The following is a 27,027-nucleotide window of genomic DNA, read 5'->3' on the forward strand; positions in this document are numbered from 1 at the left end:
GAGGGGTGAATCAACAGTTAGAGAGGGGTGAATCAACAGTTAGAGAGGGGTGAATCAACAGTTAGAGAGGGGTGAATCAACAGTTAGAGAGGGGTGAATCAACAGTTAGAGAGGGGTGAATCAACAGTTAGAGAGGGGTGAATCAACAGTTAGAGAGGAGTGAATCAACAGTTAGAGAGGGGTGAATCAACAGTTAGAGAGGGGTGAATCAACAGTTAGAGAGGGGTGAATCAACAGTTAGAGAGGGGTGAATCAACAGTTAGAGAGGGGTGAATCAACAGTTAGAGAGGGGTGAATCAACAGTTAGAGAGGCTGACTCTGGGCTGGTTGTATAGGAGGTCAGCTGGGTTGGGAGAGAGACTCTTAAGGATGGCTTCTCTCTCTTCTTACTCCCACGGATATCTTGCTGATAACTGTGGTGCAATTATCATGATATACAGTTGAATGCATTTTAGTTGAATTCACGTATTGTAAGTGACTCTGGATAAGAGCATCTGCTAAATGTTCATGTGTATTTGGTTGTGTTGCAGTTGGCCATGATGATCCTGCCACAGGATGAGAACTTCCTCCTGGTGTTCCGCAGGGAAGCCCCTCTGGACAACAGTGTAGACTTTATGAAGGTAAGAAGCCCCTCTGGACAACAGTGTAGACTTTATGAAGGTAAGAAGCCCCTCTGGACAACAGTGTAGACTTTATGAAGGTAAGAAGCCCCTCTGGACAATAGTGTAGACTTTATGAAGGTGAGAAGCCCCTCTGGACAACAGTGTAGACTTTATGAAGGTAAGAAGCCCCTCTGGACAACAGTGTAGACTTTATGAAGGTAAGAAGCCCCTCCGGACAATAGTGTAGACTTTATGAAGGTGAGAAGCCCCTCTGGACAACAGTGTAGACTTTATGAAGGTAAGAAGCCCCTCTGGACAACAGTGTAGACTTTATGAAGGTGGAATGGTCTGTGTGGTGATCTGTTGGAGTGGTCTGAGTGGTGATCTGGTCTGAGTGGTGATCTGTTGGAATGGTCTGAGTGGTGATCTGTTGGAATGGTCTGTGTGGTGATCTGTTGGAATGGTCTGAGTGGTGATCTGTTGGAATGGTCTGTGTGGTGATCTGTTGGAATGGTCTGTGTGGTGATCTGTTGGAGTGGTTTGTGTGGTGATCTGTTGCAGTGGTCTGAGTGGTGATCTGGTCTGAGTGGTGATCTGTTGGAATGGTCTGAGTGGTGATCTTTTGGAATGGTCTGAGTGGTGATCTGTTGGAATGGTCTGAGTGGTGATCTGTTGGAATGGTCTGAGTGGTGATCTGTTGGAATGGTCTGAGTGGTGATCTGTTGGAATGGTCTGTGTGGTGATCTGTTGGAATGGTCTGAGTGGTGATCTGTTGGAGTGGTCTGAGTGGTGATCTGTTGGAATGGTCTGTGTGGGGATCTGGTCTGAGTGGTGATCTGTTGGAATGGTCTGTGGTGATCTGTTGGAGTGGTCTGAGTGGTGATCTGTTGGAATGGTCTGAGTGGTGATCTGTTGGAATGGTCTGAGTGGTGATCTGTTGGAATGGTCTGAGTGGTGATCCGTGCACCTGCCAGATCTGTAGAACCAAATACGTGAGATGTAAGTTGTAATTTATGGAAAGAATGTTCGCAGTTCCTTTTTCTATGTGAACTCCATTTGTTGTGTGTGGCTATCACAGTAACTCTGAAGACAAATCACTCAGCATCACCTCACCTGGATAAGCAACCTAATGCTTACTAAGGGTCATTGATGGCAGCTGGTATTTGTATTTACAGCAGTAGTAACTGATTGTCCTTCTTGTCTCTGTAGATCTGGAGAAAGTATGACGCTGACAGCAGTGGATACATATCAGCTGTGGAGCTGAAGGTAATGTTGTTTAACTCCACTCCTACACACAGAAGGTAATGTTGTTTAACTCCACTCCTACACACAGAAGGTAATGTTGTTTAACTCCACTCCTACACACAGAAGGTAATGTTGTTTAACTCCACTCCTACACACAGAAGGTAATGTTGTCTAACTCCACTCCTACACACAGAAGGTAATGTTGTTTAACTCCACTCCTACACACAGAAGGTAATGTTGTTTAACTCCACTCCTACACACAGAAGGTAATGTTGTCTAACTCCACTCCTACACACAGAAGGTAATGTTGTTTAACTCCACTCCTACACACAGAAGGTAATGTTGTTTAACTCCACTCCTGCACACAGAAGGTAATGTTGTTTAACTCCACTCCTACACACAGAAGGTCATGTGGTTTAACTCCACTCCTACACACAGAAGGTAATGTTGTTTAACTCCACTCCTACACACAGAAGGTAATGTTGTCTAACTCCACTCCTACACACAGAACGTAATGTCTTTATATTTATCAAACCATGTTAGATCTGATTTCAGTGAATCAGGAAATTAAACAATATTGCCCTTTTTATTGCTTCTCTCCTTCTTTGTAAACAGGGTTTCCTGAAGGACTTGTTCCAGCAGCACGGGAAGGCTGTGTCCTCCAGCAAACTGGAGGAGTACACAGACGCAATGGTAAAACAAGTCTCCTAGCCCTTTCCTGTAGTCAAATGACCAAATCGCCCCCTAGTGGCCTCATTGGTGAAATGTTATTAATACTTTTGTAATAATATGATAATAATAATTAATAAATACTATTTCAAAACAAACACTGAAAATGTGTTCTTCTTGGTTCCTGGAGGTACTAAAGATATCCTCTTGGTTCCTGGAGGAACATAGGGCCTGTACTAAAGATATCCTCTTGGTTCCTGGAGGAACATAGGGCCTGTACTAAAGATATCCTCTTGGTTCCTGGAGGAACATAGGGCCTGTACTAAAGATATCCTCTTGGTTCCTGTTGCCATTCTTGGGATGCTTCCTTTCCCGTTTGGCCATGACACTCAGTCTTTATAGTCTCTTACCCACTGATTTACAATCTCTCTCTCCAGTGTGTGTAAAATAAGATAACTCAAGCACTACGTCTAATCAACCTAATGCAGTCATCAGTCTCTAATCAACCTAATGCAGTCATCAGTCTCTAATCAATCTAATGCAGTCATCAGTCTCTAGAACCATTAATGCAGTCATCAGTCTCTAGAACCATTAACACAGTCATCAGTCTCTAGAACCATTAATGCAGTCATCAGTCTCTAGAACCATTAACACAGTCATCAGTCTCTAGAACCATTAATGCAGTCATCAGTCTCTAATCAACCTAATGCAGTCATCAGTCTCTAGAACCATTAATGCGGTCATCAGTCTCTAATCAATCTAATGCAGTCATCAGTCTCTAGAACCATTAATGCGGTCATCAGTCTCTAATCAACCTAATGCAGTCATCAGTCTCTAGAACCATTAATGCGGTCATCAGTCTCTAATCAACCTAATGCAGTCATCAGTCTCTAGAACCATTAATGCGGTCATCAGTCTCTAATCAACCTAACGCAGTCATCAGTCTCTAGAACCACTAATGCAGTCATCAGTCTCTAGAACCATGAATGCAGCCATCAGTCTCTAATCAACCTAATGCAGCCATCAGTCTCTAATCAACCTAATGCAGTCATCAGTCTCTAATCAACCTAATGCAGTCATCAGTCTCTAGAACCATTAATGCAGTCATCAGTCTCTAGAACCATTAATGCAGTCATCAGTCTCTAGAACCATTAATGCAGTCATCAGTCTCTAGAACCATTAATGCAGTCATCAGTCTCTAGAACCATTAATGCAGTCATCAGTCTCTAGAACCATTAACACAGTCATCAGTCTCTAGAACCATTAATGCAGTCATCAGTCTCTAATCAACCTAATGCAGTCATCAGTCTCTAGAACCATTAATGCGGTCATCAGTCTCTAATCAATCTAATGCAGTCATCAGTCTCTAGAACCATTAATGCGGTCATCAGTCTCTAATCAACCTAATGCAGTCATCAGTCTCTAGAACCATTAATGCGGTCATCAGTCTCTAATCAACCTAATGCAGTCATCAGTCTCTAGAACCATTAATGCGGTCATCAGTCTCTAATCAACCTAACGCAGTCATCAGTCTCTAGAACAACTAATGCAGTCATCAGTCTCTAGAACCATGAATGCAGCCATCAGTCTCTAATCAACCTAATGCAGCCATCAGTCTCTAATCAACCTAATGCAGTCATCAGTCTCTAATCAACCTAATGCAGTCATCAGTCTCTAGAACCATTAATGCAGTCATCAGTCTCTAGAACCATTAATGCAGTCATCAGTCTCTAGAACCATTAATGCAGTCATCAGTCTCTAGAACCATTAATGCAGTCATCAGTCTCTAATCAATCTAATGCAGTCATCAGTCTCTAATCAACCGAATGCAGTCATCAGTCTCTAATCAATCTAATGCAGTCATCAGTCTCTAATCAATCTAATGCAGTCATCAGTCTCGAATCAATCTAATGCAGTCATCAGTCTCTAATCAACCTAATGCAGTCATCAGTCTCTAGAACCATTAATGCAGTCATCAGTCTCTAGAACCATTAATGCAGTCATCAGTCTCTAATCAATCTAATGCAGTCATCAGTCTCTAGAACCATTAATGCAGTCATCAGTCTCTAGAACCATTAATGCAGTCATCAGTCTCTAATCAACCTAATGCAGTCATCAGTCTCTAATCAATCTAATGCAGTCATCAGTCTCTAATCAATCTAATGCAGTCATCAGTCTCTAATCAATCTAATGCAGTCATCAGTCTTTAGAACCATTAATGCAGTCATCAGTCTCTAGAACCATTAATGCAGTCATCAGTCTCTAATCAACCTAATGCATTCATCAGTCTCTAATCAACCTAATGCAGTCATCAGTCTCTAGAACCATTAATGCAGTCATCAGTCTCTAGAACCATTAATGCAGTCATCAGTCTCTAATCAACCTAATGCAGTCATCAGTCTCTAATCAACCTAATGCAGTCATCAGTCTCTAGAACCATTAATGCAGTCATCAGTCTCTAGAACCATTAATGCAGTCATCAGTCTCTAGAACCATTAATGCAGTCATCAGTCTCTAGAACCATTACTGCAGTCATCAGTCTCTAGAACCATTAATGCAGTCATCAGTCTCTAATCAATCTAATGCAGTCATCAGTCTCTAATCAACCTAATGCAGTCATCAGTCTCTAATCAACCTAATGCAGTCATCAGTCTCTAATCAATCTAATGCAGTCATCAGTCTCTAATCAATCTAATGCAGTCATCAGTCTCTAGAACCATTAATGCAGTCATCAGTCTCTAATCAATCTAATGCAGTCATCAGTCTCTAATCAATCTAATGCAGTCATCAGTCTCTAGATCCATTAATGCAGCCATCAGTCTCTAATCAATCTAATGCAGTCATCAGTCTCTAATCAATCTAATGCAGTCATCAGTCTCTAGAACCATTAATGCAGTCATCAGTCTCTAATCAACATAATGCAGTCATCAGTCTCTAGAACCATTAATGCAGTCATGAGTCTCTAGAACCATTAATGCAGTCATCAGTCTCTAATCAACCTAATGCAGTCATCAGTCTCTAGAACCATTAATGCAGTCATCAGTCTCTAGAACCATTAATGCAGTCATCAGTGTCTAGAACCATTAATGCAGTCATCAGTCTCTAATCAACCTAATGCAGTCATCAGTCTCTAGAACCATTAATGCAGTCATCAGTCTCTAGAACCATTAATGCAGTCATCAGTCTCTAATCAACCTAACGCATTCATCAGTCTCTAATCAACCTAATGCAGTCATCAGTCTCTAGAACCATTAATGCAGTCATCAGTCTCTAGAACCATTAATGCAGTCATCAGTCTCTACAACCAATGCAGTCATAGTCTCTAATCAACCTAATGCAGTCATCAGTCTCTAGAACCATTAATGCAGTCATCAGTCTCTAGAACCATTAATGCAGTCATCAGTCTCTAGAACCTAATGCAGTCATCAGTCTCTAGAACCATTAATGCAGTCATCAGTCTCTAATCAATCTAATGCAGTCATCAGTCTCTAATCAATCTAATGCAGTCATCAGTCTCTAATCAACCTAATGCAGTCATCAGTCTCTAATCAATCTAATGCAGTCATCAGTCTCTAATCAATCTAATGCAGTCATCAGTCTCTAGAACCATGGTAATGCAGTCATCAGTCTCTAATCAATCTAATGCAGTCATCAGTCTCTAATCAATCTAATGCAGTCATCAGTCTCTAGATCCATTAATGCAGCCATCAGTCTCTAATCAATCTAATGCAGTCATCAGTCTCTAATCAATCTAATGCAGTCATCAGTCTCTAGAACCATTAATGCAGTCATCAGTCTCTAATCAACATAATGCAGTCATCAGTCTCTAGAACCATTAATGCAGTCATCAGTCTCTAATCAATCTAATGCAGTCATCAGTCTCTAGAACCATTAATGCAGTCATCAGTCTCTAGAACCATTAATGCAGTCATCAGTCTCTAATCAACCTAATGCAGTCATCAGTCTCTAATCAATCTAATGCAGTCATCAGTCTCTAATCAATCTAATGCAGTCATCAGTCTCTAATCAATCTAATGCAGTCATCAGTCTCTAGAACCATTAATGCAGTCATCAGTCTCTAATCAATCTAATGCAGTCATCAGTCTCTAATCAACCTAACGCAGTCATCAGTCTCTAGATCCATTAATGCAGTCATCAGTCTCTAATCAATCTAATGCAGTCATCAGTCTCTAATCAATCTAATGCAGTCATCAGTCTCTAGAACCATTAATGCAGTCATCAGTCTCTAATCAACATAATGCAGTCTTCAGTCTATAGAACCATTATTGCAGTCATCAGTCTCTAGATCAATCTAATGCAGTCATCAGTCTCTAGAACCATTAATGCAGTCATCAGTCTCTAGAACCATTAATGCAGTCATCGGTCTCTAATCAACCTAATGCAGTCATCAGTCTCTAATCAATCTAATGCAGTCATCAGTCTCTAATCAATCTAATGCAGTCATCAGTCTCTAATCAATCTAATGCAGTCATCAGTCTCTAGAACCATTAATGCAGTCATCAGTCTCTAGAACCATTAATGCAGTCATCAGTCTCTAATCAACCTAACGCATTCATCAGTCTCTAATCAACCTAATGCAGTCATCAGTCTCTAGAACCATTAATGCAGTCATCAGTCTCTAGAACCATTAATGCAGTCATCAGTCTCTAATCAACCTAATGCAGTCATCAGTCTCTAATCAACCTAATGCAGTCATCAGTCTCTAGAACCATTAATGCAGTCATCAGTCTCTAGAACCATTAATGCAGTCATCAGTCTCTAATCAATCTAATGCAGTCATCAGTCTCTAATCAACCTAATGCAGTCATCAGTCTCTAATCAATCTAATGCAGTCATCAGTCTCTAATCAATCTAATGCAGTCATCAGTCTCTAGAACCATTAATGCAGTCATCAGTCTCTAATCAATCTAATGCAGTCATCAGTCTCTAATCAATCTAATGCAGTCATCAGTCTCTAGATCCATTAATGCAGCCATCAGTCTCTAATCAATCTAATGCAGTCATCAGTCTCTAATCAATCTAATGCAGTCATCAGTCTCTAGAACCATTAATGCAGTCATCAGTCTCTAATCAACATAATGCAGTCATCAGTCTCTAGAACCATTAATGCGGTCATCAGTCTCTAATCAACCTAATGCAGTCATCAGTCTCTAGAACCATTAATGCGGTCATCAGTCTCTAATCAACCTAATGCAGTCATCAGTCTCTAGAACCATTAATGCGGTCATCAGTCTCTAATCAACCTAACGCAGTCATCAGTCTCTAGACAACCATTAATGCAGTCATCAGTCTCTAGAACCATGAATGCAGCCATCAGTCTCTAATCAACCTAATGCAGTCATCAGTCTCTAATCAACCTAATGCAGTCATCAGTCTCTAATCAACCTAATGCAGTCATCAGTCTCTAGAACCATTAATGCAGTCATCAGTCTCTAGAACCATTAATGCAGTCATCAGTCTCTAGAACCATTAATGCAGTCATCAGTCTCTAGAACCATTAATGCAGTCATCAGTCTCTAATCAATCTAATGCAGTCATCAGTCTCTAATCAACCGAATGCAGTCATCAGTCTCTAGATCAATCTAATGCAGTCATCAGTCTCTAATCAATCTAATGCAGTCATCAGTCTCGAATCAATCTAATGCAGTCATCAGTCTCTAATCAACCTAATGCAGTCATCAGTCTCTAGAACCATTAATGCAGTCATCAGTCTCTAGAACCATTAATGCAGTCATCAGTCTCTAATCAATCTAATGCAGTCATCAGTCTCTAGAACCATTAATGCAGTCATCAGTCTCTAGAACCATTAATGCAGTCATCGGTCTCTAATCAACCTAATGCAGTCATCAGTCTCTAATCAATCTAATGCAGTCATCAGTCTCTAATCAATCTAATGCAGTCATCAGTCTCTAATCAATCTAATGCAGTCATCAGTCTTTAGAACCATTAATGCAGTCATCAGTCTCTAGAACCATTAATGCAGTCATCAGTCTCTAATCAACCTAACGCATTCATCAGTCTCTAATCAACCTAATGCAGTCATCAGTCTCTAGAACCATTAATGCAGTCATCAGTCTCTAGAACCATTAATGCAGTCATCAGTCTCTAATCAACCTAATGCAGTCATCAGTCTCTAATCAACCTAATGCAGTCATCAGTCTCTAGAACCATTAATGCAGTCATCAGTCTCTAGAACCATTAATGCAGTCATCAGTCTCTAGAACCATTACTGCAGTCATCAGTCTCTAGAACCATTAATGCAGTCATCAGTCTCTAGAACCATTAATGCAGTCATCAGTCTCTAATCAATCTAATGCAGTCATCAGTCTCTAATCAACCTAATGCAGTCATCAGTCTCTAATCAACCTAATGCAGTCATCAGTCTCTAATCAATCATTAATGCAGTCATCAGTCTCTAATCAATCTAATGCAGTCATCAGTCTCTAGAACCATTAATGCAGTCATCAGTCTCTAATCAATCTAATGCAGTCATCAGTCTCTAATCAATCTAATGCAGTCATCAGTCTCTAGATCCATTAATGCAGCCATCAGTCTCTAATCAATATAATGCAGTCATCAGTCTCTAATCAACCTTAATGCAGTCATCAGTCTCTAGAACCATTAATGCAGTCATCAGTCTCTAATCAACATAATGCAGTCATCAGTCTCTAGAACCATTAATGCAGTCATCAGTCTCTAGAACCATTAATGCAGTCATCAGTCTCTAGAACCATTAATGCAGTCATCAGTCTCTAGAACCATTAATGCAGTCATCAGTCTCTAATCAACCTAATGCAGTCATCAGTCTCTAGAACCATCTAATGCAGTCATCAGTCTCTAGAACCATTAATGCAGTCATCAGTCTCTAATCAACCTAATGCAGTCATCAGTCTCTAATCAACCATTAATGCAGTCATCAGTCTCTAGAACCGTTAATGCAGTCATCAGTCTCTAGAACCATCTAATGCAGTCATCAGTCTCTAATCAACCTAATGCAGTCATCATGTCTCTAATCAACCTAATGCAGTCATCAGTCTCTAGAACCATTAATGCAGTCATCAGTCTCTAGAACCATTAATGCAGTCATCAGTCTCTAGAACCATTAATGCAGTCATCAGTCTCTAGAACCATTAATGCAGTCATCAGTCTCTAGAACCATTAATGCAGTCATCAGTCTCTAATCAATCTAATGCAGTCATCAGTCTCTAATCAACCTAATGCAGTCATCAGTCTCTAATCAACCTAATGCAGTCATCAGTCTCTAATCAATCTAATGCAGTCATCAGTCTCTAATCAATCTAATGCAGTCATCAGTCTCTAGAACCATTAATGCAGTCATCAGTCTCTAATCAATCTAATGCAGTCATCAGTCTCTAATCAATCTAATGCAGTCATCAGTCTCTAGATCCATTAATGCAGCCATCAGTCTCTAATCAATCTAATGCAGTCATCAGTCTCTAATCAATCTAATGCAGTCATCAGTCTCTAGAACCATTAATGCAGTCATCAGTCTCTAATCAACATAATGCAGTCATCAGTCTCTAGAACCATTAATGCAGTCATCAGTCTCTAATCAATCTAATGCAGTCATCAGTCTCTAGAACCATTAATGCAGTCATCAGTCTCTAGAACCATTAATGCAGTCATCAGTCTCTAATCAACCTAATGCAGTCATCAGTCTCTAATCAATCTAATGCAGTCATCAGTCTCTAATCAATCTAATGCAGTCATCAGTCTCTAATCAATCTAATGCAGTCATCAGTCTCTAGAACCATTAATGCAGTCATCAGTCTCTAGAACCATTAATGCAGTCATCAGTCTCTAATCAACCTAACGCATTCATCAGTCTCTAATCAACCTAATGCAGTCATCTGTCTCTAGAACCATTAATGCAGTCATCAGTCTCTAGAACCATTAATGCAGTCATCAGTCTCTAATCAACCTAATGCAGTCATCAGTCTCTAATCAACCTAATGCAGTCATCAGTCTCTAGAACCATTAATGCAGTCATCAGTCTCTAGAACCATTAATGCAGTCATCAGTCTCTAGAACCATTAATGCTGTCATCAGTCTCTAGAACCATTACTGCAGTCATCAGTCTCTAGAACCATTAATGCAGTCATCAGTCTCTAATCAATCTAATGCAGTCATCAGTCTCTAATCAACCTAATGCAGTCATCAGTCTCTAATCAACCTAATGCAGTCATCAGTCTCTAATCAATCTAATGCAGTCATCAGTCTCTAATCAATCTAATGCAGTCATCAGTCTCTAGAACCATTAATGCAGTCATCAGTCTCTAATCAATCTAATGCAGTCGTCAGTCTCTAATCAATCTAATGCAGTCATCAGTCTCTAGATCCATTAATGCAGCCATCAGTCTCTAATCAATCTAATGCAGTCATCAGTCTCTAATCAATCTAATGCAGTCATCAGTCTCTAGAACCATTAATGCAGTCATCAGTCTCTAATCAACATAATGCAGTCATCAGTCTCTAGAACCATTAATGCAGTCATGAGTCTCTAGAACCATTAATGCAGTCATCAGTCTCTAATCAACCTAATGCAGTCATCAGTCTCTAGAACCATTAATGCAGTCATCAGTCTCTAGAACCATTAATGCAGTCATCAGTCTCTAGAACCATTAATGCAGTCATCAGTCTCTAATCAACCTAATGCATTCATCAGTCTCTAATCAACCTAATGCAGTCATCAGTCTCTAGAACCATTAATGCAGTCATCAGTCTCTAGAACTATTAATGCAGTCATCAGTCTCTAATCAACCTAATGCAGTCATCAGTCTCTAATCAACCTAATGCAGTCATCAGTCTCTAGAACCATTAATGCAGTCATCAGTCTCTAGAACCATTAATGCAGTCATCAGTCTCTAGAACCATTAATGCAGTCATCAGTCTCTAGAACCATTACTGCAGTCATCAGTCTCTAGAACCATTAATGCAGTCATCAGTCTCTAATCAATCTAATGCAGTCATCAGTCTCTAATCAACCTAATGCAGTCATCAGTCTCTAATCAACCTAATGCAGTCATCAGTCTCTAATCAATCTAATGCAGTCATCAGTCTCTAGAACCATTAATGCAGTCATCAGTCTCTAATCAATCTAATGCAGTCATCAGTCTCTAATCAATCTAATGCAGTCATCAGTCTCTAGATCCATTAATGCAGCCATCAGTCTCTAATCAATCTAATGCAGTCATCAGTCTCTAATCAATCTAATGCAGTCATCAGTCTCTAGAACCATTAATGCAGTCATCAGTCTCTAATCAACATAATGCAGTCATCAGTCTCTAGAACCATTAATGCAGTCATCAGTCTCTAATCAATCTAATGCAGTCATCAGTCTCTAGAACCATTAATGCAGTCATCAGTCTCTAGAACCATTAATGCAGTCATCAGTCTCTAATCAACCTAATGCAGTCATCAGTCTCTAATCAATCTAATGCAGTCATCAGTCTCTAATCAATCTAATGCAGTCATCAGTCTCTAATCAATCTAATGCAGTCATCAGTCTCTAGAACCATTAATGCAGTCATCAGTCTCTAGAACCATTAATGCAGTCATCAGTCTCTAATCAACCTAACGCATTCATCAGTCTCTAATCAACCTAATGCAGTCATCTGTCTCTAGAACCATTAATGCAGTCATCAGTCTCTAGAACCATTAATGCAGTCATCAGTCTCTAATCAACCTAATGCAGTCATCAGTCTCTAATCAACCTAATGCAGTCATCAGTCTCTAGAACCATTAATGCAGTCATCAGTCTCTAGAACCATTAATGCAGTCATCAGTCTCTAGAACCATTACTGCAGTCATCAGTCTCTAGAACCATTAATGCAGTCATCAGTCTCTAATCAATCTAATGCAGTCATCAGTCTCTAATCAACCTAATGCAGTCATCAGTCTCTAATCAACCTAATGCAGTCATCAGTCTCTAATCAATCTAATGCAGTCATCAGTCTCTAATCAATCTAATGCAGTCATCAGTCTCTAGAACCATTAATGCAGTCATCAGTCTCTAATCAATCTAATGCAGTCGTCAGTCTCTAATCAATCTAATGCAGTCATCAGTCTCTAGATCCATTAATGCAGCCATCAGTCTCTAATCAATCTAATGCAGTCATCAGTCTCTAATCAATCTAATGCAGTCATCAGTCTCTAGAACCATTAATGCAGTCATCAGTCTCTAATCAACATAATGCAGTCATCAGTCTCTAGAACCATTAATGCAGTCATGAGTCTCTAGAACCATTAATGCAGTCATCAGTCTCTAATCAACCTAATGCAGTCATCAGTCTCTAGAACCATTAATGCAGTCATCAGTCTCTAGAACCATTAATGCAGTCATCAGTCTCTAGAACCATTAATGCAGTCATCAGTCTCTAATCAACCTAATGCATTCATCAGTCTCTAATCAACCTAATGCAGTCATCAGTCTCTAGAACCATTAATGCAGTCATCAGTCTCTAGAACTATTAATGCAGTCATCAGTCTCTAATCAACCTAATGCAGTCATCAGTCTCTAATCAACCTAATGCAGTCATCAGTCTCTAGAACCATTAATGCAGTCATCAGTCTCTAGAACCATTAATGCAGTCATCAGTCTCTAGAACCATTAATGCAGTCATCAGTCTCTAGAACCATTACTGCAGTCATCAGTCTCTAGAACCATTAATGCAGTCATCAGTCTCTAATCAATCTAATGCAGTCATCAGTCTCTAATCAACCTAATGCAGTCATCAGTCTCTAATCAACCTAATGCAGTCATCAGTCTCTAATCAATCTAATGCAGTCATCAGTCTCTAGAACCATTAATGCAGTCATCAGTCTCTAATCAATCTAATGCAGTCATCAGTCTCTAATCAATCTAATGCAGTCATCAGTCTCTAGATCCATTAATGCAGCCATCAGTCTCTAATCAATCTAATGCAGTCATCAGTCTCTAATCAATCTAATGCAGTCATCAGTCTCTAGAACCATTAATGCAGTCATCAGTCTCTAATCAACATAATGCAGTCTTCAGTCTATAGAACCATTATTGCAGTCATCAGTCTCTAATCAATCTAATGCAGTCATCAGTCTCTAGAACCATTAATGCAGTCATCAGTCTCTAGAACCATTAATGCAGTCATCGGTCTCTAATCAACCTAATGCAGTCATCAGTCTCTAATCAATCTAATGCAGTCATCAGTCTCTAATCAATCTAATGCAGTCATCAGTCTCTAATCAATCTAATGCAGTCATCAGTCTCTAGAACCATTAATGCAGTCATCAGTCTCTAGAACCATTAATGCAGTCATCAGTCTCTAATCAACCTAACGCATTCATCAGTCTCTAATCAACCTAATGCAGTCATCAGTCTCTAGAACCATTAATGCAGTCATCAGTCTCTAGAACCATTAATGCAGTCATCAGTCTCTAATCAACCTAATGCAGTCATCAGTCTCTAATCAACCTAATGCAGTCATCAGTCTCTAGAACCATTAATGCAGTCATCAGTCTCTAGAACCATTAATGCAGTCATCAGTCTCTAGAACCATTAATGCAGTCATCAGTCTCTAATCAACCTAATGCAGTCATCAGTCTCTAATCAATCTAATGCAGTCATCAGTCTCTAGAACCATTAATGCAGTCATCAGTCTCTAGAACCATTAATGCAGTCATCAGTCTCTAGAACCATTAATGCAGTCATCAGTCTCTAGAACCGTTAATGCAGTCATCAGTCTCTAATCAATCTAATGCAGTCATCAGTCTCTAATCAATCTAGTGCAGTCATCAGTCTCTAATCAACCTAATGCAGTCATCAGTCTCTAGAACCATTAATGCAGTCATCGGTCTCTAATCAATCTAATGCAGTCATCAGTCTCTAATCAACCTAATGCAGTCATCAGTCTCTAATCAACCTAATGCAGTCATCAGTCTCTAATCAATCTAATGCAGTCATCAGTCTCTAATCAATCTAATGCAGTCATCAGTCTCTAGAACCATTAATGCAGTCATCAGTCTCTAATCAATCTAATGCAGTCATCAGTCTCTAATCAATCTAATGCAGTCATCAGTCTCTAGATCCATTAATGCAGCCATCAGTCTCTAATCAATCTAATGCAGTCATCAGTCTCTAATCAATCTAATGCAGTCATCAGTCTCTAGAACCATTAATGCAGTCATCAGTCTCTAATCAACATAATGCAGTCATCAGTCTCTAGAACCATTAATGCAGTCATCAGTCTCTAATCAATCTAATGCAGTCATCAGTCTCTAGAACCATTAATGCAGTCATCAGTCTCTAGAACCATTAATGCAGTCATCAGTCTCTAATCAACCTAATGCAGTCATCAGTCTCTAATCAATCTAATGCAGTCATCAGTCTCTAATCAATCTAATGCAGTCATCAGTCTCTAATCAATCTAATGCAGTCATCAGTCTCTAGAACCATTAATGCAGTCATCAGTCTCTAGAACCATTAATGCAGTCATCAGTCTCTAATCAACCTAACGCAGTCATCAGTCTCTAATCAACCTAATGCAGTCATCAGTCTCTAGAACCATTAATGCAGTCATCAGTCTCTAGAACCATTAATGCAGTCATCAGTCTCTAATCAACCTAATGCAGTCATCAGTCTCTAATCAACCTAATGCAGTCATCAGTCTCTAGAACCATTAATGCAGTCATCAGTCTCTAGAACCATTAATGCAGTCATCAGTCTCTAGAACCATTAATGCAGTCATCAGTCTCTAGAACCATTAATGCAGTCATCAGTCTCTAGAACCATTAATGCAGTCATCAGTCTCTAGAACCATTAATGCAGTCATCAGTCTCTAATCAATCTAATGCAGTCATCAGTCTCTAATCAACCTAATGCAGTCATCAGTCTCTAATCAACCTAATGCAGTCATCAGTCTCTAATCAATCTAATGCAGTCATCAGTCTCTAATCAATCTAATGCAGTCATCAGTCGCTAGAACCATTAATGCAGTCATCAGTCTCTAATCAATCTAATGCAGTCGTCAGTCTCTAATCAATCTAATGCAGTCATCAGTCTCTAGATCCATTAATGCAGCCATCAGTCTCTAATCAATCTAATGCAGTCATCAGTCTCTAATCAATCTAATGCAGTCATCAGTCTCTAGAACCATTAATGCAGCCATCAGTCTCTAATCAATCTAATGCAGTCATCAGTCTCTAATCAATCTAATGCAGTCATCAGTCTCTAGAACCATTAATGCAGTCATCAGTCTCTAATCAACATAATGCAGTCATCAGTCTCTAGAACCATTAATGCAGTCATCAGTCTCTAGAACCATTAATGCAGTCATCAGTCTCTAATCAACCTAATGCAGTCATCAGTCTCTAGAACCATTAATGCAGTCATCAGTCTCTAGAACCATTAATGCAGTCATCAGTCTCTAGAACCATTAATGCAGTCATCAGTCTCTAATCAACCTAATGCATTCATCAGTCTCTAATCAACCTAATGCAGTCATCAGTCTCTAGAACCATTAATGCAGTCATCAGTCTCTAGAACTATTAATGCAGTCATCAGTCTCTAATCAACCTAATGCAGTCATCAGTCTCTAATCAACCTAATGCAGTCATCAGTCTCTAGAACCATTAATGCAGTCATCAGTCTCTAGAACCATTAATGCAGTCATCAGTCTCTAGAACCATTAATGCAGTCATCAGTCTCTAGAACCATTACTGCAGTCATCAGTCTCTAGAACCATTAATGCAGTCATCAGTCTCTAATCAATCTAATGCAGTCATCAGTCTCTAATCAATCTAATGCAGTCATCAGTCTCTAGATCCATTAATGCAGCCATCAGTCTCTAATCAATCTAATGCAGTCATCAGTCTCTAATCAATCTAATGCAGTCATCAGTCTCTAGAACCATTAATGCAGTCATCAGTCTCTAATCAACATAATGCAGTCTTCAGTCTATAGAACCATTATTGCAGTCATCAGTCTCTAATCAATCTAATGCAGTCATCAGTCTCTAGAACCATTAATGCAGTCATCAGTCTCTAGAACCATTAATGCAGTCATCGGTCTCTAATCAACCTAATGCAGTCATCAGTCTCTAATCAATCTAATGCAGTCATCAGTCTCTAATCAATCTAATGCAGTCATCAGTCTCTAATCAATCTAATGCAGTCATCAGTCTCTAGAACCATTAATGCAGTCATCAGTCTCTAGAACCATTAATGCAGTCATCAGTCTCTAATCAACCTAACGCATTCATCAGTCTCTAATCAACCTAATGCAGTCATCAGTCTCTAGAACCATTAATGCAGTCATCAGTCTCTAGAACCTTTAATGCAGTCATCAGTCTCTAATCAACCTAATGCAGTCATCAGTCTCTAATCAACCTAATGCAGTCATCAGTCTCTAGAACCATTAATGCAGTCATCAGTCTCTAGAACCATTAATGCAGTCATCAGTCTCTAATCAACCTAATGCATTCATCAGTCTCTAATCAACCTAATGCAGTCATCAGTCTCTAGAACCATTAATGCAGTCATCAGTCTCTAGAACCATTAATGCAGTCATCAGTCTCTAATCAACCTAATGCAGTCATATGTCTCTAATCAACCTAATGCAGTCATCAGTCTCTAGAACCATTAATGCAGTCATCAGTCTCTAGAACCATTAATGCAGTCATCAGTCTCTAGAACCATTAATGCAGTCATCAGTCTCTAGAACCATTACTGCAGTCATCAGTCTCTAGAACCATTAATGCAGTCATCAGTCTCTAATCAATCTAATGCAGTCATCAGTCTCTAATCAACCTAATGCAGTCATCAGTCTCTAATCAACCTAATGCAGTCATCAGTCTCTAATCAATCTAATGCAGTCATCAGTCTCTAATCAATCTAATGCAGTCATCAGTCTCTAGAACCATTAATGCAGTCATCAGTCTCTAATCAATCTAATGCAGTCATCAGTCTCTAATCAATCTAATGCAGTCATCAGTCTCTAGATCCATTAATGCAGCCATCAGTCTCTAATCAATCTAATGCAGTCATCAGTCTCTAATCAATCTAATGCAGTCATCAGTCTCTAGAACCATTAATGCAGTCATCAGTCTCTAATCAACATAATGCAGTCATCAATCTCTAGAACCATTAATGCAGTCATCAGTCTCTAATCAATCTAATGCAGTCATCAGTCTCTAGAACCATTAATGCAGTCATCAGTCTCTAGAACCATTAATGCAGTCATCAGTCTCTAATCAACCTAATGCAGTCATCAGTCTCTAATCAATCTAATGCAGTCATCAGTCTCTAATCAATCTAATGCAGTCATCAGTCTCTAATCAATCTAATGCAGTCATCAGTCTCTAGAACCATTAATGCAGTCATCAGTCTCTAGAACCATTAATGCAGTCATCAGTCTCTAATCAACCTAACGCATTCATCAGTCTCTAATCAACCTAATGCAGTCATCTGTCTCTAGAACCATTAATGCAGTCATCAGTCTCTAGAACCATTAATGCAGTCATCAGTCTCTAATCAACCTAATGCAGTCATCAGTCTCTAATCAACCTAATGCAGTCATCAGTCTCTAGAACCATTAATGCAGTCATCAGTCTCTAGAACCATTAATGCAGTCATCAGTCTCTAGAACCATTAATGCAGTCATCAGTCTCTAGAACCATTACTGCAGTCATCAGTCTCTAGAACCATTAATGCAGTCATCAGTCTCTAATCAATCTAATGCAGTCATCAGTCTCTAATCAACCTAATGCAGTCATCAGTCTCTAATCAACCTAATGCAGTCATCAGTCTCTAATCAATCTAATGCAGTCATCAGTCTCTAATCAATCTAATGCAGTCATCAGTCTCTAGAACCATTAATGCAGTCATCAGTCTCTAATCAATCTAATGCAGTCGTCAGTCTCTAATCAATCTAATGCAGTCATCAGTCTCTAGATCCATTAATGCAGCCATCAGTCTCTAATCAATCTAATGCAGTCATCAGTCTCTAATCAATCTAATGCAGTCATCAGTCTCTAGAACCATTAATGCAGTCATCAGTCTCTAATCAACATAATGCAGTCATCAGTCTCTAGAACCATTAATGCAGTCATCAGTCTCTAGAACCATTAATGCAGTCATCAGTCTCTAATCAACCTAATGCAGTCATCAGTCTCTAGAACCATTAATGCAGTCATCAGTCTCTAGAACCATTAATGCAGTCATCAGTCTCTAATCAACCTAATGCATTCATCAGTCTCTAATCAACCTAATGCAGTCATCAGTCTCTAGAACCATTAATGCAGTCATCAGTCTCTAGAACTATTAATGCAGTCATCAGTCTCTAATCAACCTAATGCAGTCATCAGTCTCTAATCAACCTAATGCAGTCATCAGTCTCTAGAACCATTAATGCAGTCATCAGTCTCTAGAACCATTAATGCAGTCATCAGTCTCTAGAACCATTAATGCAGTCATCGGTCTCTAATCAACCTAATGCAGTCATCAGTCTCTAATCAATCTAATGCAGTCATCAGTCTCTAATCAATCTAATGCAGTCATCAGTCTCTAGAACCATTAATGCAGTCATCAGTCTCTAGAACCATTAATGCAGTCATCAGTCTCTAATCAACCTAACGCATTCATCAGTCTCTAATCAACCTAATGCAGTCATCAGTCTCTAGAACCATTAATGCAGTCATCAGTCTCTAGAACCTTTAATGCAGTCATCAGTCTCTAATCAACCTAATGCAGTCATCAGTCTCTAATCAACCTAATGCAGTCATCAGTCTCTAGAACCATTAATGCAGTCATCAGTCTCTAGAACCATTAATGCAGTCATCAGTCTCTAATCAACCTAATGCATTCATCAGTCTCTAATCAACCTAATGCAGTCATCAGTCTCTAGAACCATTAATGCAGTCATCAGTCTCTAGAACCATTAATGCAGTCATCAGTCTCTAATCAACCTAATGCAGTCATATGTCTCTAATCAACCTAATGCAGTCATCAGTCTCTAGAACCATTAATGCAGTCATCAGTCTCTAGAACCATTAATGCAGTCATCAGTCTCTAGAACCATTAATGCAGTCATCAGTCTCTAGAACCATTACTGCAGTCATCAGTCTCTAGAACCATTAATGCAGTCATCAGTCTCTAATCAATCTAATGCAGTCATCAGTCTCTAATCAACCTAATGCAGTCATCAGTCTCTAATCAACCTAATGCAGTCATCAGTCTCTAATCAATCTAATGCAGTCATCAGTCTCTAATCAATCTAATGCAGTCATCAGTCTCTAGAACCATTAATGCAGTCATCAGTCTCTAATCAACATAATGCAGTCATCAATCTCTAGAACCATTAATGCAGCCATCAGTCTCTAATCAATCTAATGCAGTCATCAGTCTCTAGAACCATTAATGCAGTCATCAGTCTCTAGAACCATTAATGCAGTCATCAGTCTCTAATCAACATAATGCAGTCATCAGTCTCTAATCAATCTAATGCAGTCATCAGTCTCTAATCAATCTAATGCAGTCATCAGTCTCTAATCAATCTAATGCAGTCATCAGTCTCTAGAACCATTAATGCAGTCATCAGTCTCTAGAACCATTAATGCAGTCATCAGTCTCTAATCAACCTAACGCATTCATCAGTCTCTAATCAACCTAATGCAGTCATCAGTCTCTAGAACCATTAATGCAGTCATCAGTCTCTAATCAACGAACCATTCTAATGCAGTCATCAGTCTCTAATCAACCTAATGCAGTCATCAGTCTCTAATCAACCTAATGCAGTCATCAGTCTCTAGAACCATTAATGCAGTCATCAGTCTCTAGAACCATTAATGCAGTCATCAGTCTCTAGAACCATTAATGCAGTCATCAGTCTCTAGAACCATTACTGCAGTCATCAGTCTCTAGAACCATTAATGCAGTCATCAGTCTCTAATCAATCTAATGCAGTCATCAGTCTCTAATCAACCTAATGCAGTCATCAGTCTCTAATCAACCTAATGCAGTCATCAGTCTCTAATCAATCTAATGCAGTCATCAGTCTCTAATCAATCTAATGCAGTCATCAGTCTCTAGAACCATTAATGCAGTCATCAGTCTCTAATCAATCTAATGCAGTCGTCAGTCTCTAATCAATCTAATGCAGTCATCAGTCTCTAGATCCATTAATGCAGCCATCAGTCTCTAATCAATCTAATGCAGTCATCAGTCTCTAATCAATCTAATGCAGTCATCAGTCTCTAGAACCATTAATGCAGTCATCAGTCTCTAATCAACATAATGCAGTCATCAGTCTCTAGAACCATTAATGCAGTCATCAGTCTCTAGAACCATTAATGCAGTCATCAGTCTCTAATCAACCTAATGCAGTCATCAGTCTCTAGAACCATTAATGCAGTCATCAGTCTCTAGAACCATTAATGCAGTCATCAGTCTCTAGAACCATTAATGCAGTCATCAGTCTCTAATCAACCTAATGCATTCATCAGTCTCTAATCAACCTAATGCAGTCATCAGTCTCTAGAACCATTAATGCAGTCATCAGTCTCTAGAACTATTAATGCAGTCATCAGTCTCTAATCAACCTAATGCAGTCATCAGTCTCTAATCAACCTAATGCAGTCATCAGTCTCTAGAACCATTAATGCAGTCATCAGTCTCTAGAACCATTAATGCAGTCATCAGTCTCTAGAACCATTAATGCAGTCATCAGTCTCTAGAACCATTACTGCAGTCATCAGTCTCTAGAACCATGAATGCAGTCATCAGTCTCTAATCAATCTAATGCAGTCATCAGTCTCTAATCAACCTAATGCAGTCATCAGTCTCTAATCAACCTAATGCAGTCATCAGTCTCTAATCAATCTAATGCAGTCATCAGTCTCTAGAACCATTAATGCAGTCATCAGTCTCTAATCAATCTAATGCAGTCATCAGTCTCTAATCAATCTAATGCAGTCATCAGTCTCTAGATCCATTAATGCAGCCATCAGTCTCTAATCAATCTAATGCAGTCATCAGTCTCTAATCAATCTAATGCAGTCATCAGTCTCTAGAACCATTAATGCAGTCATCAGTCTCTAATCAACATAATGCAGTCTTCAGTCTATAGAACCATTATTGCAGTCATCAGTCTCTAATCAATCTAATGCAGTCATCAGTCTCTAGAACCATTAATGCAGTCATCAGTCTCTAGAACCATTAATGCAGTCATCGGTCTCTAATCAACCTAATGCAGTCATCAGTCTCTAATCAATCTAATGCAGTCATCAGTCTCTAATCAATCTAATGCAGTCATCAGTCTCTAATCAATCTAATGCAGTCATCAGTCTCTAGAACCATTAATGCAGTCATCAGTCTCTAGAACCATTAATGCAGTCATCAGTCTCTAATCAACCTAACGCATTCATCAGTCTCTAATCAACCTAATGCAGTCATCAGTCTCTAGAACCATTAATGCAGTCATCAGTCTCTAGAACCATTAATGCAGTCATCAGTCTCTAATCAACCTAATGCAGTCATCAGTCTCTAATCAACCTAATGCAGTCATCAGTCTCTAGAACCATTAATGCAGTCATCAGTCTCTAGAACCATTAATGCAGTCATCAGTCTCTAGAACCATTAATGCAGTCATCAGTCTCTAATCAACCTAATGCAGTCATCAGTCTCTAATCAATCTAATGCAGTCATCAGTCTCTAGAACCATTAATGCAGTCATCAGTCTCTAGAACCATTAATGCAGTCATCAGTCTCTAGAACCATTAATGCAGTCATCAGTCTCTAGAACCGTTAATGCAGTCATCAGTCTCTAATCAATCTAATGCAGTCATCAGTCTCTAATCAATCTAGTGCAGTCATCAGTCTCTAATCAACCTAATGCAGTCATCAGTCTCTAGAACCATTAATGCAGTCATCGGTCTCTAATCAATCTAATGCAGTCATCAGTCTCTAATCAACCTAATGCAGTCATCAGTCTCTAATCAACCTAATGCAGTCATCAGTCTCTAATCAATCTAATGCAGTCATCAGTCTCTAATCAATCTAATGCAGTCATCAGTCTCTAGAACCATTAATGCAGTCATCAGTCTCTAATCAATCTAATGCAGTCATCAGTCTCTAATCAACCTAATGCAGTCATCAGTCTCTAGATCCATTAATGCAGCCATCAGTCTCTAATCAATCTAATGCAGTCATCAGTCTCTAATCAATCTAATGCAGTCATCAGTCTCTAGAACCATTAATGCAGTCATCAGTCTCTAATCAACATAATGCAGTCATCAGTCTCTAGAACCATTAATGCAGTCATCAGTCTCTAATCAATCTAATGCAGTCATCAGTCTCTAGAACCATTAATGCAGTCATCAGTCTCTAGAACCATTAATGCAGTCATCAGTCTCTAATCAACCTAATGCAGTCATCAGTCTCTAATCAATCTAATGCAGTCATCAGTCTCTAATCAATCTAATGCAGTCATCAGTCTCTAATCAATCTAATGCAGTCATCAGTCTCTAGAACCATTAATGCAGTCATCAGTCTCTAGAACCATTAATGCAGTCATCAGTCTCTAATCAACCTAACGCATTCATCAGTCTCTAATCAACCTAATGCAGTCATCAGTCTCTAGAACCATTAATGCAGTCATCAGTCTCTAGAACCATTAATGCAGTCATCAGTCTCTAATCAACCTAATGCAGTCATCAGTCTCTAATCAACCTAATGCAGTCATCAGTCTCTAGAACCATTAATGCAGTCATCAGTCTCTAGAACCATTAATGCAGTCATCAGTCTCTAGAACCATTAATGCAGTCATCAGTCTCTAGAACCATTAATGCAGTCATCAGTCTCTAGAACCATTACTGCAGTCATCAGTCTCTAGAACCATTAATGCAGTCATCAGTCTCTAATCAATCTAATGCAGTCATCAGTCTCTAATCAACCTAATGCAGTCATCAGTCTCTAATCAACCTAATGCAGTCATCAGTCTCTAATCAATCTAATGCAGTCATCAGTCTCTAATCAATCTAATGCAGTCATCAGTCTCTAGAACCATTAATGCAGTCATCAGTCTCTAATCAATCTAATGCAGTCGTCAGTCTCTAATCAATCTAATGCAGTCATCAGTCTCTAGATCCATTAATGCAGCCATCAGTCTCTAATCAATCTAATGCAGTCATCAGTCTCTAATCAATCTAATGCAGTCATCAGTCTCTAGAACCATTAATGCAGCCATCAGTCTCTAATCAATCTAATGCAGTCATCAGTCTCTAATCAATCTAATGCAGTCATCAGTCTCTAGAACCATTAATGCAGTCATCAGTCTCTAATCAACATAATGCAGTCATCAGTCTCTAGAACCATTAATGCAGTCATGAGTCTCTAGAACCATTAATGCAGTCATCAGTCTCTAATCAACCTAATGCAGTCATCAGTCTCTAGAACCATTAATGCAGTCATCAGTCTCTAGAACCATTAATGCAGTCATCAGTCTCTAGAACCATTAATGCAGTCATCAGTCTCTAATCAACCTAATGCATTCATCAGTCTCTAATCAACCTAATGCAGTCATCAGTCTCTAGAACCATTAATGCAGTCATCAGTCTCTAGAACTATTAATGCAGTCATCAGTCTCTAATCAACCTAATGCAGTCATCAGTCTCTAATCAACCTAATGCAGTCATCAGTCTCTAGAACCATTAATGCAGTCATCAGTCTCTAGAACCATTAATGCAGTCATCAGTCTCTAGAACCATTAATGCAGTCATCAGTCTCTAGAACCATTACTGCAGTCATCAGTCTCTAGAACCATTAATGCAGTCATCAGTCTCTAATCAATCTAATGCAGTCATCAGTCTCTAATCAACCTAATGCAGTCATCAGTCTCTAATCAACCTAATGCAGTCATCAGTCTCTAATCAATCTAATGCAGTCATCAGTCTCTAGAACCATTAATGCAGTCATCAGTCTCTAATCAATCTAATGCAGTCATCAGTCTCTAATCAATCTAATGCAGTCATCAGTCTCTAGATCCATTAATGCAGCCATCAGTCTCTAATCAATCTAATGCAGTCATCAGTCTCTAATCAATCTAATGCAGTCATCAGTCTCTAGAACCATTAATGCAGTCATCAGTCTCTAATCAACATAATGCAGTCTTCAGTCTATAGAACCATTATTGCAGTCATCAGTCTCTAATCAATCTAATGCAGTCATCAGTCTCTAGAACCATTAATGCAGTCATCAGTCTCTAGAACCATTAATGCAGTCATCGGTCTCTAATCAACCTAATGCAGTCATCAGTCTCTAATCAATCTAATGCAGTCATCAGTCTCTAATCAATCTAATGCAGTCATCAGTCTCTAATCAATCTAATGCAGTCATCAGTCTCTAGAACCATTAATGCAGTCATCAGTCTCTAGAACCATTAATGCAGTCATCAGTCTCTAATCAACCTAACGCATTCATCAGTCTCTAATCAACCTAATGCAGTCATCAGTCTCTAGAACCATTAATGCAGTCATCAGTCTCTAGAACCATTAATGCAGTCATCAGTCTCTAATCAACCTAATGCAGTCATCAGTCTCTAATCAACCTAATGCAGTCATCAGTCTCTAGAACCATTAATGCAGTCATCAGTCTCTAGAACCATTAATGCAGTCATCAGTCTCTAGAACCATTACTGCAGTCATCAGTCTCTACAACCATTAATGCAGTCATCAGTCTCTAATCAATCTAATGCAGTCATCAGTCTCTAATCAACCTAATGCAGTCATCAGTCTCTAATCAATCTAATGCAGTCATCAGTCTCTAATCAATCTAATGCAGTCATCAGTCTCTAGAACCATTAATGCAGTCATCAGTCTCTAATCAATCTAATGCAGTCATCAGTCTCTAATCAATCTAATGCAGTCATCAGTCTCTAGATCCATTAATGCAGCCATCAGTCTCTAATCAATCTAATGCAGTCATCAGTCTCTAATCAATCTAATGCAGTCATCAGTCTCTAGAACCATTAATGCAGTCATCAGTCTCTAATCAACATAATGCAGTCATCAGTCTCTAGAACCATTAATGCAGTCATGAGTCTCTAGAACCATTAATGCAGTCATCAGTCTCTAATCAACCTAATGCAGTCATCAGTCTCTAGAACCATTAATGCAGTCATCAGTCTCTAGAACCATTAATGCAGTCATCAGTCTCTAGAACCATTAATGCAGTCATCAGTCTCTAGAACCATTAATGCAGTCATCAGTCTCTAATCAACCTAATGCAGTCATCAGTCTCTAATCAATCTAATGCAGTCATCAGTCTCTAGAACCATTAATGCAGTCATCAGTCTCTAGAACCATTAATGCAGTCATCAGTCTCTAGAACCATTAATGCAGTCATCAGTCTCTAGAACCGTTAATGCAGTCATCAGTCTCTAATCAATCTAATGCAGTCATCAGTCTCTAATCAATCTAGTGCAGTCATCAGTCTCTAATCAACCTAATGCAGTCATCAGTCTCTAGAACCATTAATGCAGTCATCGGTCTCTAATCAATCTAATGCAGTCATCAGTCTCTAATCAACCTAATGCAGTCATCAGTCTCTAGAACCATTAATGCAGTCATCAGTCTCTAGAACCATTAATGCAGTCATCAGTCTCTAGAACCATTAATGCAGTCATCAGTCTCTAGAACCATTAATGCAGTCATCAGTCTCTAGAACCATTAATGCAGTCATCAGTCTCTAGAACCATTAATGCAGTCATCAGTCTCTAGAACCATTACTGCAGTCATCAGTCTCTAGAACCATTAATGCAGTCATCAGTCTCTAATCAATCTAATGCAGTCATCAGTCTCTAATCAACCTAATGCAGTCATCAGTCTCTAATCAACCTAATGCAGTCATCAGTCTCTAATCAATCTAATGCAGTCATCAGTCTCTAATCAATCTAATGCAGTCATCAGTCTCTAGAACCATTAATGCAGTCATCAGTCTCTAATCAATCTAATGCAGTCATCAGTCTCTAATCAATCTAATGCAGTCATCAGTCTCTAGAACCATTAATGCAGTCATCAGTCTCTAATCAACATAATGCAGTCATCAGTCTCTAGAACCATTAATGCAGTCATGAGTCTCTAGAACCATTAATGCAGTCATCAGTCTCTAATCAACCTAATGCAGTCATCAGTCTCTAGAACCATTAATGCAGTCATCAGTCTCTAGAACCATTAATGCAGTCATCAGTCTCTAGAACCATTAATGCAGTCATCAGTCTCTAATCAACCTAATGCAGTCATCAGTCTCTAGAACCATTAATGCAGTCATCAGTCTCTAATCAATCTAATGCAGTCATCAGTCTCTAATCAACATAATGCAGTCATCAGTCTCTAATCAATCTAATGCAGTCATCAGTCTCTAATCAACCTAATGCAGTCATCAGTCTCTAGAACCATTAATGCAGTCATCAGTCTCTAGAACCATTAATGCAGTCATCAGTCTC

The 27,027-nt window shown here is 39.1% G+C and overlaps 1 protein-coding gene across 3 annotated transcripts in view; it reads left to right on the forward strand.

The window, feature by feature from the left end:
• The window catches only part of segn (Secretagogin), a 49,533-nt gene that overhangs the window by 7,968 nt on the left and 14,538 nt on the right, over positions 1–27,027 (forward strand). For all 3 annotated transcript variants that reach the window (XM_045717675.1, XM_045717674.1, NM_001140072.1), the window contains 3 exon segments: positions 531–620; positions 1,812–1,868; positions 2,463–2,540. In XM_045717675.1, the coding sequence (XP_045573631.1) occupies positions 531–620; positions 1,812–1,868; positions 2,463–2,540 (225 nt within the window).

This window comes from Salmo salar, chromosome ssa05, assembly GCF_905237065.1.
Source record: "Salmo salar chromosome ssa05, Ssal_v3.1, whole genome shotgun sequence".
Lineage (NCBI taxonomy): Eukaryota > Metazoa > Chordata > Actinopteri > Salmoniformes > Salmonidae > Salmo > Salmo salar.